Here is a 15,830-nt window from a genome sequence, read left to right on the forward strand (position 1 = left end):
TATTAAGTCCAAATTTTTATATGTATTTCTTATATTCTTCTGGATTATATTCCACTAGGCTTTCCAACATAAACTTTTTTCTTTGTTTTAATACTTTCCCCCAAAGTTCAGGAATTTTTAAAGGAAGAATTTAAATCATTGGGGAAATATATTTAATCTTTAATAAATGATGCTGACCATCCTTTTGGGTGAAAAAATTCCCTCCACACTATTTATAAAAATGGATTCCATATGGATATACATGTATTAGGAAAATATTTTTTATCAAGAAAATACAAACTCTATACATCTAGTCAGCTGGGTAAATAATGGCAGATTATCTATCCCTGGAAAGTTTGCTAGCATTAGATAAAATGAAATAAATATGATTAAGATATCCTTCATCATATTGATACAATATTGCCTATATCAGATTAGTATAACTGATAGCATATACTATAAAACCTTTTTACTGTTCACAAGTTTCTATAAGGTTTTGGTTACATTCAATTGTCCTTACCAGACAGCTATACCCCAAAGGAAGAATTTTATTTGAATAAAAAGGGCCCATAAGTTGAAATAAATAGTTGTATAAAATATATCTTTACAAAAATTTATGATTACTAATGTAAATATTAATGTATATTACATGTAGGCATAATAGAAGATAATTAAAAGGTAACGGTGATGAAAATGGGGAAAAATACAAAACCAAATCAAGGACTCAGGTCTCTTTCTTGTCAAAACCACCACAAGTGCCCCAAATGCTCTATGTAATTAGCTGTAAACATCTCATTGCAAACCACATATCCCGAGGGCTCCCTCTGCCCATCAGGCATTACCGGATGTGGTATGCCCTGAAGCACTTGGCATGGACGCCCTTCTGGCACTTCTCACAGCGGGTGTTGGTCTGTGAGTGGCACAGGGCACACCGGGTCCTCTTGTCCTGGTGGATGATCCAGTGCCCAATCATGTCGAAGCGGCTCTCAGTTTCCAGCCGCCTGCTTCTCCTCCCTTGGGATGATGTGTCTGCATTGCTCTCTAAGTACACACAGGCCACATATCTTCGGAAGGCCAGGAGGTCCACCTGGGCATCATGGCAGCATATCCTATGCAGCTGCCAAGCATTGTTAAGAGCTGCATCAATAACATAACCAATGAAACTCGAGTACCACTTCATACCCCGGATCTTCACCTTGTACTTGGCGATGTTCTGGTCCATACGGCCGACACCCCCCACCTTCTCCTGGTACAGTCTCAGCAGGGATGGCTGATGAACCTGGGTCTGCATCTTGTTTGCTCCTGAGTGATGGCTCGTCAGCCCCACTGGTTCTATGCCCACAGCATTGGAGCAGATGTTGACCACACTGCTATCGTGCCAGCGACACACAATGATCTCCTCACTCTCGTCAACTTTGTAATCAAACGAACCCCTCTTCATTTTCTTCAGTTCTTTGGGATCTTTAAGCGGACAACGCTCAGTTCTGTACTCACGAACAGTTCCTGTGGCCTTCACTCCTTTCTTCCTTAAAATGGACATCAATTTGACACTTGTAAAAACCTTGTCAAAAAATATGTGGTATGGCAGACAGCCACGAGTCTGAAGTGCGTCCACAAATTTCACCACCATACTGCCTCCCAGGTCCAGGCCCCTGTCTGGCTTAGTGAACAGTGTGCCCTGGGAGGGCTCGAACCATACCAGATAGCCCCTGCTGGTCGTCCCACACCAGATCTTGTAGCCCAGCCGCACAGGCTTCCCTGCAGGCAGCTGCTTAGACCCCCGGTATCCAAAATATTCACACATGGATTCGCCAAAGCTATAGAACTCTTCCAAGGGTGCATGTTTCTGGAAATTGTAGTTCATGCGTACGATGAGAGGCCTGACCTTGGCAAACCTATCACTTTCATCAAGCTCATTGTTATCTGCAAAATGTAGGTATGAGAAGATCAGTTCAAATCTGTCCCTTCGAATTGCATCAGCCACAAGATGGTGATGTGAGTCAGGAGATGTTTCCCAAAACATCCTTCTCCTTGGATAAGATATATACCCACTTAAAATCAAAATGCCCAAAACACACTTCAATTCCTGGGCTGTGAGACCCAGGTTGACATTTTTCTGCCTAGCATAACGATTGGTTTCATTAACAATAAAATTAATCGTTCCTTCATCAAAAAACAGTTCAAAGAGACCTACAGGACTCAGTTCCTGGCTTTTGAGATCTTCCATATGAGGATCTGTTGCTGTCCAACTGCTGAAGTCTGGGCGGATATCTCTTTTGGTCCAAACACGTTGAGGTTCCACTACTGCCTTCTGCTTCTTCATGGCTGGCTGCAGCTGCAGGTCCTCCTCCTCCTCCTCCCTGGTGCCAGAGTCCTCAGGGACCACAAAAGCATGCAGCACATTACTGGGCACGTGGGTTCCTCGCTGACCATCTTCATCACCTGAGTCTTCATCAGTGAAGTCCCCTGCAGCATTTTTGGGCGGTGCAATGAAGATCTCCTCCCTACTGTGGCCAGATTCCTCCTCTTCCAGAGCATTCAGAACCTCAAGTAACTTCACAGACTTCAGCTTTGAGCTGGTACTTTTCCCAGTAAAGAGGCCGCTGCAATGACAGGAAACAGAATGAAGAGAGGCCATGCAGGAAAGCTAGTGCTTCAGCAGAAAACTCCACCAAACCACTGCCCAAGAAGGGGGCACTCCCGCTGTAACAGCATCTCAGATCCAACAGCACCAGGCAATGTGCCAGATAAGTCAAAGTTCCAGACAAACACAGAGTACTCTTCTAATCTGTGTTTTAATAAAGGGAGGCATTCTAAAGAGGTATTCCATACTTCCTTTCCTTCTTCAAGTCTTTGAATAGAGGATTCTCTCTAGTGATGAGTCCAGATGCCACTGTCATCACCTGGTTAATAGTAACTGCCAATGGGAAGGTTGGGCTGCTGAAGTGACGTCCACTGATGTCTCTTGACTCAGTGACCTGAGCAGCCCTGCTTTTGTGCTTCTGCCTTACCTCTCTCTTCCCTTGTTCTTACTCACTTGACAAATATGTTTCCTCACTTTCCAAATTCTCATTCTCCCTACCTGAACTCTCATTACCCAAATTCAAGACCTAGCCAGATTCAGACAGATTTTCACATGGCTCCCTCAACATCTGCTATCCTACTGCATGCTGCTGCTGCTGCTGCTAAGTCACTTCAGTCATGTCCGACTCTGTGTGACCCCATAGACGGCAGCCCACCAGGCTCCCCCGTCCCTGGGATTCTCCAGGCAAGAACACTGGAGTGGGTTGCCATTTCCTTCTCCAATGCATGAAAGTGAAAAGTGAAAGTGAAGTCGCTCAGTTGTGTCCAACTCTTTGCGACCCCATGGACTGCAGCCTACCAGGCTCCTCCATCCATGGGATTTTCCAGGCAAGAGTACTGGAGTGGGGTGCCATTGCTTTCTCCATACTGCCTGCCAAATGGATTTGGAAACATGGAAACCCCTGTTATTCTAATTCTGCCTGTCCATGTGGGAACCAAATACAAGAGATGTTTGTATTTAGTGCTGCTCAGGGACTACAGTGGGCACACTCCGCTCCCCGACCTGCATAGCACTTGTTTCCAAATGAAGGAAACAAATGACATATCAACAAGCAAGTAGCTATACAGGATGGCATCAGGTAGTGATGCGGGCCATCCTGAATAAGGGACAGAGAATACAGCAAAGGAATAGGGCTGGGGGTGCTACTTTAGACAGATGATGAGGGAAGGCTTACAGGGCAGACAGACTGGCAAGGTGAAGGAGTGAGCCTGCAGCCTTGCAGGGTATCCCAGATGGAGAGAACTGCAGGTACAGGCACAAGGCCCTGTGGCTGAAGGGCCTTGAGATCTATGAAGAGCAAGGAGGTTAGTGACACTGCAGACCATAGTGAGGGGAGAAGAGTAGAGCAGAGGTAGCTAGGTCCAGGGCCAAGGCTCCACAGGGTTCCAGAGTCCTGATGAGGACTTCCAGGTTATCAGAGAAAGTCCCTAAGGGGTATGGAGCAGGACAGTGAGTGGTCAATACATCACTGTGGCTATAAGAATAGACTGGACTTGAGAAGGTGGGCACGCTGATGTCCTATTTCCTGGCCACTGCATGAGAAAAGCCACACACCAGAGGGAGGATACAGACTTTACCATGAAGGCTATTTCTCTGCAGGCCTGCCCTGTAGTTTTGGAGTTTAGGCTGCATTAGAGACTCACTCCAACTTCACTTTCAGGGCATTGGCTCCACCAGCCCCCATACTAGAGGCTAGGGCACAAGACATCTGACCTCTGGGGAGATGAGGTACACCTCAAGCTCTCTGGGCCAGCCAGAAAGGGAGAGGAAACCTGAAGCTCCGCCTCTCCACAGACCTCAAACGAAGACATGTTCTCAAAGAGCATCAGCCCTTTTCATGCCTCCTCCAGCCACCCATGGTCTATAGCAGCAGATTCAGACCTGCCCACCCACGGTCTTGGCTAATCTCACCACTCAAGCTGTTGTGCACCCACAGGCCCTCAAACACCTTCTCTGCCTGGCTGTTCACACCCCTGTACTGAGAAAGCCTACAGGAACTGAGGCAGCCCCACACAGAACCCTCTTGTGTCTTGAAGGATGGGGAAAGCAAATCACATCTTTAGATCAAGTGTGGAACTAGAGCTACACAGCTGCATCCATAGCACCCCACACACTCCCCTGTCTGCCTTGCCTTTTCTCCTATCTTCCTTTCTCCTCTCCCTCCTTGGTGCTTCATAGACAACAAGCGCTTAGGGTGGCTGGCAGGACTGAGAGCTGAAAACGTTGAAAACTTGGCCTTTCAAAAGCAAAGGGGTGAATACAGTTAGCCTTGAATAACACAGGTTTGAACTATGTAAACTGAGAGAAGACTCTTGAGAGTCTTGGACTACAAGAAGATCAAACCAGTCCATCCTAAAGGAATTCAGTCCTGAATATTCACTGGAAGGACTGATGCTGAAGCTGAAGTTCCAGTACTTTGGCCACCTGATGCGAAGAACTGACTCACTGGAAAAGACCCTGATGCTGGGAAAGATTGAAAGCAGGAGGAGAAGGGGATGACAGAGGATGAGATGGTTGGATGGCATCACTGACTCGATGGACATGAATTTGAGCAAGTTCCGGGAGTTGGTGATGGACAGGAGGCCTGGCATGCTGCAGTCCATGGGGTCGCAAAGAGTCGGACACGACTGAGCGACTGAACTGAACTATGTGAGTTCACTTATACATGGATTCTTTTTCAGTAAATATGTACTAGAGTACTACACGATCCTCAGTTGGAGCCAGCAGTGCAGAGGGCTCCATTATAAAGTTACACACAGATCTGTGAATGCACAGAGGTGAGCAACCCTAGTCCCCATGTGTTGAAGAGTCAACTGTACTTGCATAAAGCCTTTCATCAAACGTTACTCCTACCTTGAAGATGAAGCCATGATATACTGGGAACACCAGGTTATCTTTACTTGTAGAGTCTAAGAATCTGTAAGAAAATGGAAGTCAGTTTTAAGAAATCATATGCAAGACAATAGGACCTTCTCTATCATTTGAGGGAAAAAAAATCTTCAGATTCACTACCAACCAGAGGGAAATGGATCAAGTACACACAGAAAATGATGTGTAGTTGACTGGCTAGTCAGAGAAGAAAAGAAGAAGCTCCTTCATCTCACACCTCACAACAAAATACATTCTGGGACAGGGTTTCCAATAGTCAGAACTATTGGCATTGTTTGTTGTGGGGGGCTCTCCTATGTATTGTGTGATGTTTAACAGCATCCCAGGCCTCCATTTACTACATACCACTGTATGGGTATGTACAGAACAACTGTCCCACTGGTTGTGAAAAACAAAAGGGTTTCTAGACATCACCAAGCGTTCCCTGGTGGGAAGGACTGGAGGTAAAATCTGCCTTGGTTGAAAACTACAGTCCTACATCAGTGCTGCCAATAGAACTTGCCACAGTGATAGAAATATTTTGCATCAGTGCTATCCAGTATAGTAGGCATGAGACATCTGTGAAGATTAAGCACTGGATATATGGCTAGTGTGACTGGGACACTGAATTTTTGATTTTATGTAATTTTTAGTAATTCTAATTTACACAGTCACATGTGGACCATGGCTACTTTTTAGACAGTGAAGTCCTAGATGTATTAAGCACTAATTGCAAAACAAAACAAAACAAAAACACAACTTTAAAACTTTTGAAGTATATTAATGACTACAGCATGGGGAAACCTTTCTTTTAGAAAACACAGAAACTCAAAGGAGGATGGACAATTTTAACTATATCAAACTTCCAACAAATCTGTAGTAGGTTGTTTTTGAACTGTAGTGTTGGAGAAGACTCTTGAGAGTCCCTTGGACTGCAAGGAGATCAAACCAGTCAATCCTAAAGGGAAATCAACCCTGAATATTCTCACTGGAAGGACTGATGCTGAAGCTGAAGCTTCATTACTTTGGCCATCTGATATGAAGAACTGTCTCATTGGAAAAGACCCTGATGCTGAGAAAGATTGAAGGCAGGAGGAGAAGGGGACAATAAAGGACAAGATGGTTGGATGGCATCACCGACTCAATGGACATAAGTTTGAGCAAGCTTTGGGAGATGGTGAAGGACAGGGAAGCCTGGTGTGCTGCAGTCCATGGGGTCACAAAGAGTCGGACATGACTCAGTGACTGAACTGACTGATCCTTAGAAGCCAACACAGCCCCTGGCATGTAACAGGCACACAGTAAATACCTTCTGAACTGAACAACTTCTGCTGTAGAGCAAATGGCCATACTGCAGGGCATTCTCCTAATTCTATAGCAGGCTTTCATTTTCATCTTAACTTTTTGGCTTTAAGACAGCTATTTAGTAAAGTACTAAGGAACTCAATACTTAATTCACCCTAACAAAAATGCATTCCTAAAGATTCTCTAAAACTTTGCATACGAAATGTCTAGCAATGGAGAGCCAACTGATACAGTGGACTCAAGAACAGAAGGGATAGCTACGCAGAAAGGGTAGGAAAAGCCATTTTTCTCTTTCAGTGGTCCTCTGGCCGTGCTCCTCAGTCCCTCCATACCCTACTGCATGGCCCTTCCATCCTTCTTGCCCTTCTTGACAGAACCACCAGAGGAACTGGACAAGAGTAAACAGTGCCTCTGCAGGCTAAGCAAATTCCCAACGGGAATGATTTCCAGAAAGAGGTTGTTGGGCAGCCATATAAAGCAGCCCTTAATTTCTTCACTCATTTAGCAAACATCAGAAGTGCCTACTAGACACCTAAGCATGTATAAAATCACTACTCTAACAAGGCTACCAAAAAGCAGAGGTAGGTCACTAAGAGTCGGGCACAACTGAGTGACTTCACTTTCACTTTCACGCACTGGAGAAGCAAATGGCAACTCGCTCCAGTGTTCTTGCCTGGAGAATCCCAGGGACGGGGGAGCCTGATGGGCTGCCGTCCATTGGGTCGCACAGAGTCGGACACGACTGAAGCAACTTAGCAGCAGTAGCAGCAGCAGGAAACAGACCCTCCAAAAGAGTACAAACTCCCCGAGGAGGCAGAGAACAGCATCCCAAGCAGAAGAAACAGCAAATACGCGGGAAAGCAAAGACAATTATGACAGGGTAGAGAACCCAAGGGAGAGGGTATACGAAGAGACTGGATCAACTATTCCATGTCTTGAAGGCACTGTTTAAAGAGACTTATCTTTAACGTAAAGCAAAGGGAAATCAGAGAAGGTTATAGGCAGAGCATGACACATTTGGCTTTACATTTTAATAAGTTTATTCTGACTGTGGTATAGACAACTGAGTGAGGGCACCAAAGCAGACGTAAGGAGATAAGAGCGATCATCAGGATGGTGGTGCTTATGGCAAAAAGTGGGCCAGCCCAAGTAGGACTCAAAAAGTAAACCAACAAGTTTGGATGATTGAGGGGGAGGGAGAGGGCTGATCAGGGAGGCCTCCCAGAGTTAAGGTTTAGTGGCTAGAGTAGGGTGGTGCCATTCACAGAGGCCAGGAGCACAAGAATGGCATGAGACGTGGGTGATTTGGACCTGTGTCTTGCACATATTGGGATGGAAGTGCTTTTGAGATAACCCAGAAAGGTACTGAAAGGCCACAGTCCCTCTAGGTCTGAGAAATGGCCTGGGATAAAGTCATAAGTGAGTCAGTTTTCTGAGGATTTGTGGAAGCCCCAAATCCACAAGAATCCCTGAAGCCACAGGTGATACCCAGGGAGGAAGCCTGAAATGAAAGAGAAGCTGGAACAGGCATCTTCAGAGATGTCTAAGAGATATAAGGGCAGGAGGTTGACCTGAGAGATAGAAAAACCAGGAAATGCTGAGCAGTCAAGGGCCAGATGTGTCAAGGCACAGGTGTGCAAAGCTGTGGCTCAGCTGGACATTCTCAGTTGGACATTCCCAGAGGTTCAGCTGGACATTTTCAACTGACTCTGGCACCCAGGAAGAAAAGGCTCTTAGATTTGAGATCTGATGTTACTAGGGCCATTCTGAGGGATCTTAGAGGTGAGGGGACCTCTAGTGCTTAAAATATTAAATTTTCCAATGAGACAGGACAACTAAATGGAACTAAATCCTGACTTGGATCCTATACCACAAAAAGGAAATGGTTGAGAAGAGCGAAAAATTCTGAACAAGGCCTGTAGACCTTTGGTGTCCTGGTTTCGCTAACTGCTCTCTTAAGTAAGATGTTAACATTTGGGGAACCCAGGTGACTTGAATGTAGGGATTCTTTGTATTAGTTTTCAAACTTTTCTCATTTTTTAAAGTTACTTAGAAAAAACATTGTTTAGTAAGACATTTTATAAACGTAAATGCCTCAAAGTCAAGCCAGGTGCAAAACGGCTCAAGAATGGCCTTTGTGAGATATGGGGGCTCTCCTTCTCGTACGCATCTCAATGCTAAACAAAAAAGGGGAAGAGAGGAAAACAAAGATGCTATGCAACCTCAGAGATCCCAGAAGCAGGCAGAAACTGTGGAAATGCCAAAAGCGCCCTTCACACAGCGTATCCCCACGCAGAACCCCTTCTCTCCTAAAGGGCAAGGCCTCTAAGCCCGCCCGATCCCGCCGACCCCGCCCACAGATGTCCACCCGCTCCGCCCCCAGCGTCAGCCCGCCCGAGCCCAAGCTCCGCCCACAGCAGTCTTTCCCGCCCCAGCCCGGCCTTGCCCCGCCCCCGATCCCGCCCAAGAGCCCTGGTCACTCCTCCCTTAGTACATTCTGCATTAGCGGGCCTCGGCTTCTCCCCCAGCCCGGCCTAGCCCAAAGGCTCCCACCCCCACGCTCGCTCCGCCCCAGTTAACCCCGCCCCGGTGCCGGCCCCGCCTTCCTCCCCGCAGGGGGACCCCCTCAAACGGCTCTGTTAACTCGAAGCCCCGAGGTCCGTTGTGCCTGTACCGGTCACACCTACTCACCGTGCGCCCGCGGCATCGAGGCCCAACGCCTGGGGCACCGTTGAGAAAAAACATCGCTACGGTCCGCCGCTCCCACATCCAAGAGGGGTATAGTCGGCGGTGCAAGCGGGGCGACCTCGACCTGCGATGAACAGACTGGAGCCTCGTGGTTCGTGCCAGATACCACTAGTAGCGCGGAGCCTAGAGCGCCTCGGCGCTGCTGGCGTCGGCCGTCGCGGCAGCGCAACGTCCGGCAAGAGAGCGCTCCACTCGCCTTCGGCCCGCCTTCCGCTCCCCGCCCAGGACACACCCTGCTTAGGGCACGCCCCCGATCCCAGCAACCAACGAGACTTTGGGGCTTCCGCTGTGCCTAGGGGAAACCCGGAAGTGCCTCTGAAGCCGGGGCCAGGGAAGTGAAATATACTCTTGCACCCCTTGCACCTCTTGCACTTCTCCAAGGCCTCTCTTGCACCCTCCACTCCCCCGGTTCCTCTACTTGCTAGCCTAGGTACTTTCCTCTCTATTACTTACGAAGGGACGAAACCTTTTTTTCTCTCTAGGTGGGTGGTTCTCCAATATAATTCAACAACAGCTTCGCTTGGGAACATGATAAAAATGCATATTCTGGGGCCCCATCCCAGAAATACCTAATCAGAAATTCCGAGGCTTGGCCCAGTAACTTGCATAACCTGCTCAACTTTACACCTTGGACTTTTTAGTTTGGATAATTCTTGGTCGTGGGGGTCTGTCCTGTGTATTGCAGGTAGGATCACCAGATATAAATCAGGGTGCTCAGTTAAGTTCGAATTTCAGATAAATATATACCCTAAGATTAATCTTAGATTGGCATGCTGCAGTCCATGGGGCAGCAAAGAATTGGACAAGACTGAACAATAAGATTAATCTAGGAGTTAAGGATTTCATCTGGTGACGCTGTTGTTGTTCAGTCCCTCAGTCCTGTCCAATTCTTTGTGACCCTATGGGCTGCATGCAGCATGCCAGGCTCCCCTGTCCTTCACCATCTCCCAGAGTTTGCTCAAGCTCATGTGCATTGAGTTGGTGATGATATCCAACCATTTCATCCTCTGTCTCCCTCTTCTCCCCATGCCCTCAATCTTTCCCAGCATCAGGGTCTTTTCCAGTTAGTTGGCTCTTCCCATCAGGTGGCAAAGTATTGGAGTTTCAACTTCAGCATCAGTCCTTCCAATGAGTATTCAGGGATGATTTCCTTTAGAATTACTGGTTTGATCTCCTTGTTGCCCAAGGGACTCTCAAGAGTCTTCTCTAGCACCACAGTTCAAAAGCATCAATTCTTCAGCACCCAGCCTTCTTTATGGTCCAAATTTCACACCTGTACTTGACTACTGGAAAAACCATAGCCTTGAATATGTGGACCTTTATCAGCAAAGTGATGTCTCTGCTTTTTAATGGTAGGTTTGTCATAGCTTTTCTTCCACAAAGCAAGCATCTTCTAATTTCATAACTGCAGTCACCATTCATGGTGATTTTGGAACCCAAGAAAATTAAGTCTCACTGTTTCCATTTTTTCACCATCTGTTTGCCATGAAGTGATGGAACCAAAATGCCATGATCTTAGTGTTTTGAATTTTGAGTTTTAAGCCAGCTTTTTCACTCTCCTCTTTCATCAAGTGGCTCTTTAGTTCCTCTTTGCTTTCTGCATAAGGGTGGTGTCATCTGCATATCTGAGGTTATTGATATTTCTCCTGCAGGCTTGATTGCAGCTTGTGATTTATCCAGCCCAATGTTTTGCATAATATACCCTGCATATAAGTTAAATAAGCAGGGTGACAGTGTACAGTCTTGACATATTCCTTTCCCAATTTTGAACCAGTCCATTATTCCATGTCTGGTTCTAACTGTTACTTCTTGACTGACATACAGGTTTCTCAGGAGGCAGGTAAGGTGGTCTGGTATTTCCATCTCTTTAAGAATTTTCCACAGTTTGTTGTAATCCAGACAAAGTCTTTCTCATAGTGAAGCAGAAGAAGGCATTTTTCTGGAATTCTCTTGCTTTTCCTGTGACCCAACGGATGTTGGCAATTTGATTTTTGGTTCCTCTGACTTTTAAAAATCCAGCTTGTGCATCTTGAAGTTCTTGGTTCAAGTACTGTTGAAGCCTAGCTTGAAGGGTTTTGAGCATTACCTTCCTAGCATGTGAAATGAGCACAGTTGTGCAGTAGTTTGAACATTCTTTGGCATTGCTCTTTGGGATTGGAATGAAAGCTGACCTTTTCCTGTGGCCACTACTGAGTTTTCCAAATTTGCTGGCATATTGAGTGCAGCCTTTTTATACTGTTCATGTAGTTTTTGTGGGCTTCCCTGGTGGCTCAAAGGTTAAAGCATCTGCCTGGAATGTGGGAGGCCCAGGTTTGATCCCTGGGTCGGGAAGATCCCCTGAGAAGGAAATGGCAACCCACTCCAGTACTCTTGCCTGGAGAATCCCATGGAGGGAGGAGTTTTTGTGGCAAGAATACTGGAGTGGCTTGCCATTCCCTCCTCCAGGAGATCAAACAAGTCAATCCTAAGGGAAATCAACCCTGAATATTCATTGGAAGGACTCATGCTAAAGCTGAATCTCCAATACTTTGGCCACCTGATGTGAAGTGCCAACTCACTGGAAAAGACCCTGATGCTGGGAAAGACTGAAGGCAAAAGGAGAAGAGGGCAGCAGATGGTTGGATGGCATCAGTGATTCAATGGACATGAACTTAGTGAACTCTGGGAGATGGTAAGGGACAGGGAGGCCTGGTGTGCTGCAGTCCGTGGGGTCACAAAGAATCAGACACAACTTAGCGACTGAACAACAACAATGGGTGAAGCACTTTAACAGAATCATCTTTTAGGATTTGAAATAGCTCAGCTGTAATTCCATCACCTGCATTAGCTTTGTTCATAGTAATGCTTCCTAAGGCTCACTTGACTTCACACTCCAGAATACCTGGTTCTATGGGAGTGGCCACACCATCATGGTTATCCAAGTCATTAAGACCTTTTGCTGATTCTACCTATAGGTATTTTTACTTGCTAAATCTGGTAGCACTGATTTAGGATTTTGAGCATCCCTTGGCTGTATCCACTAGGTGCCAGTAGCAAACCACACGCCCTGTTCCACCAGTTATGATAACATCAACTACAAACTGGCACTTGCCATGGGTGCTTTCCATCTACTTCTACAAGGATTAAGTCATGTGCTGCTGCAGCTGCTGACCTTCAACACCCCCTGAAGGAGTTGAGGCTGGAGAGAAGAAATGAGGTGCTCTGTGCTCAGAGAAAAACTGGCAGGACAGGTTCTTCAGATAGGTATTCTCAGGAGCTGACTTTATGAGCCCAATTCTCATATCTCATATCTAGAAAAGCACCAAAATCCTTCATGGTGATGACTGTTTCTTGTGACTAGAAGAAGCTTCACGAGACTAGTAGAAACCTTGTGGAAAATATGTGCTTGATTGCAAGTACTCCCCCCATTACTAAAATCACATACATACTGACCTTTCCCCCTTGCCTCCGTGGAGCAGTTTCTCAGAGGTATCTGAGGTGCTGTCTCCTGAACTGCAGTCCTCATTTTTGTCCCCAATAAAACTTAACTCACAACTCTCACATTGTGCTTCTTTTTTTTTTTAGTTGACAACAACTAAAATTGTCTGCAGGTACTATGAAGGGGGTGGTGGGCAAAGTCCCCCTTCCACCCAAATTTACCCCCATCTCCTCCCTATACACACACTTTGAGACTCAGCTCCATAAGGTATATATGAGTGTACTTTACAGTAAAAGGTGCCTTGACCTCCAAGGGATTTTCTAAATACAAAAATCCTTGGGACCAAATCATGCTAAATATTCAAGAAGAGGGCCAAGTAGCGAAGATTCTGTATTGGCTTCTCTAAGTTGGCATTTCTCCATAAGGGTTTTGGTTAACGTAAAGAGTAAACCACCTAGGTCAGGAAAATAAGTCATCATCCTCATTTGTGAGATTCTGGAGCCAAGGGCACACTCAAGTTTGTCATTGTTTATTCCACAAATCTATTGATGGCCTGCAAACAAGATACAGCAGAGAACAAAAAAGTTCTTGTTCTCAGTGGAGTCTCTTTTTAATAAAAGAGGCACTCAAGAAACAAATAGTGTCAAAGGTGATAGATGCTGTGAAGAAAAAGGAAGTAAGTTAAGTGGGTAGATGAGTTCTGGGAGGGTGGAGTGCTATTTTAGGTAACATAAGTGCAGTTATTCCTATCTTCCTTTGTTCCTCATACCTACATCTCATTCATTCACACGTTCAGCAAGATCTGTTGCAGTAAAAACAGAAATGAGTGAATGGCCTTTGGCAGATACCAGTCAAACAGGCCTGCAGGAGTTAAACAATCTTTGTTGTTCTTTAGCTGTTGCTACTCGGAGAAGGCAATGGCACCCCACTCCAGTACTCTTGCCTGGAAAATCCCATGGACGGAGGAGCCTGGTAGGCTGCAGTCCATGGGGTCGCTAAGAGTCGGGCACGACTGAGTGACTTCACTTTCACTTTTCACTTTCATGCACTGAAGAAGGAAATGGCAACCCACTCCAGTATTCTTGCCTGGAGAATCCCAGGGATGGGGGAGCCTGGTGGGCTGCTGTCTATGGGGTCGCACAGAGTCAGACACGACTGAAGCAACTTAGCAGCAGCAGCTGTTGCTACTAGCAAACACTTGTAGCTGAACTTGTCCTTTACAAAGCTAATCATTCTCTGACTGATACATAGATTATACTCTGCACCTGGCATTCTTTGATCCTACACTCTTGTAGCAGTCTGCATTTCAAAAAGAAGGTCATGGGCCAATAACTGCAGGGTCACTAGACCCAGTTGCTGAGTTGCCTGATGGCAGCTGTGGCCATTTTGAGACTACAGAAGGAAAAAAAAAATGCAAGACCTTTAAGAGGATATAAAACCTTTCCCTATTCCTGAGCAAGGGGGGCACAGTTCTTGAGGAGCTAGCCGACTGTGTTTCCCTTTTGCCTGGCAAAAATAATAAAGCTACTCTTTTCTGTTTATCCCAAACTCTGTCTCCATATTTCTATTTCGCATTGGCAGACAGGGAGCCAAGATTTTGGCAACACAGCTACTGAGTGCCCACTCTGTGACAGTCACTGCTTACATCCCAGTGAGAGAAACAGACAATAAACAAACTAGTAAAATATGTGGTATTTATTATAAGTGGAAAGTTCTATGGAGAAAATGAAATCAGAAAAGGGGGATGTTGTATCCTGTTTTAAATAGTGTGGTCATGGAAAGTATCCCTGAAAAAAATTATATTTGAGGGGAAAGCCAAAAGTTATGAAGAATAAGCCATGCAGAATTCAAGCAGGGAAATACTTGAGATGGGGAGAATAGCATGTCCAAAGACCTTGAGGTGGGATGAACCCCAACACTTTGGAGGAATGGAATAGCTGCAGCTGAGTAAAGAAGGGGAATCAAAACAATGAAGTTGGAGAGTTGATAAGTTATATGCCAGATATGTGGCCAGCCTCTGCATGCATTTAGGGTCCTAGTGGAGGAAGAACGCAGTCTGATGAAGCTTTTGTAAGTGCCCTCTGAGGTGAAGCAAGAGCAAAGAACCGCACAGGAGGCTATTGCAGTGGTTCAGAAGAAAGACGATAGTGACTTCCAAGGTGCGAATGGTGGAGCCACAGAGAAATAGTAGTGTTCTGAAAGTATTTTGCAGGTAGAGTCAAAGTTTGCTTATAGATTGGATGTAGAACATGAGAATAAGGAGTCAGGGAACACTCCAGGTTTGGGGCCTTCACAAGTGGAAGAATAGGGTTGTCATTGACTGAGAAGGGCAAGATGGCACAAGGAGCAGGTTTGGTGGGAGATGAGGGGTGTGGTGTTAGATACATAATCCTCAAAATTCAAAAAAATAAGATAATGGCATCCAGTCCCATCAGATCAGATCAGTCGCTCAGTCGTGTCCAACTCTTTGCAACCCCATGAATCGCTGCACGCCAGGCCTCACTGTCTATCACCAACTCCCAGAGTTCACTGAGACTCACGTCCATCGAGTCAGTGATGCCATCCAGCCATCTCATCCTCTGTCATCCCCTTCTCCTCCTGCCCCCAATCCCTCCCAGCATCAGAGTCTTTTCCAATGAGTCAACTCTTCGCATGAGGTGGCCAAAGTACTGGAGTTTCAGCTTTAGCATCATTCCTTCCAAAGAAATCCCAGGGCTGATCTCCTTCCGAATGGACTGGTTGGATCTCCTTGCAGTCCAAGGGACTCTCAAGAGTCTTCTCCAACACCACAGTTCAAAAGCATCAATTCTTCGGTGCTCAACCTTCTTCACAGTCCAACTCTCACATCCATACATGACCGCAGGAAAAACCATAGCCTTGACTAGATGGACCTTTGTTGGCAAAGTAATGTCTCTGCTTTTGAATATG

At 46.0% G+C, this 15,830-nt stretch overlaps 1 protein-coding gene across 1 annotated transcript; it reads right to left on the reverse strand.

The window, feature by feature from the left end:
* Nucleotides 1-509: 509 nt before the first annotated feature.
* Nucleotides 510-9,685, reverse strand: PGBD2 (piggyBac transposable element derived 2). Its single transcript, XM_010832698.1, has 3 exons — nt 9,428-9,685; nt 5,417-5,480; nt 510-2,582 (listed from the first exon to the last, which is right to left on the reverse strand). The coding sequence occupies exons 2-3, from the start codon at nt 5,431-5,433 to the stop codon at nt 818-820; spliced, it is 1,782 nt and encodes a 593-aa protein (XP_010831000.1). The 5' UTR covers nt 5,434-5,480; nt 9,428-9,685; the 3' UTR covers nt 510-817.
* Nucleotides 9,686-15,830: the final 6,145 nt, after the last annotated feature.

Source organism: Bison bison, unplaced genomic scaffold (assembly GCF_000754665.1).
Source record: "Bison bison bison isolate TAMUID 2011002044 unplaced genomic scaffold, Bison_UMD1.0 scf7180017862139, whole genome shotgun sequence".
In the NCBI taxonomy this organism is placed as follows: Eukaryota; Metazoa; Chordata; class Mammalia; order Artiodactyla; family Bovidae; genus Bison; species Bison bison.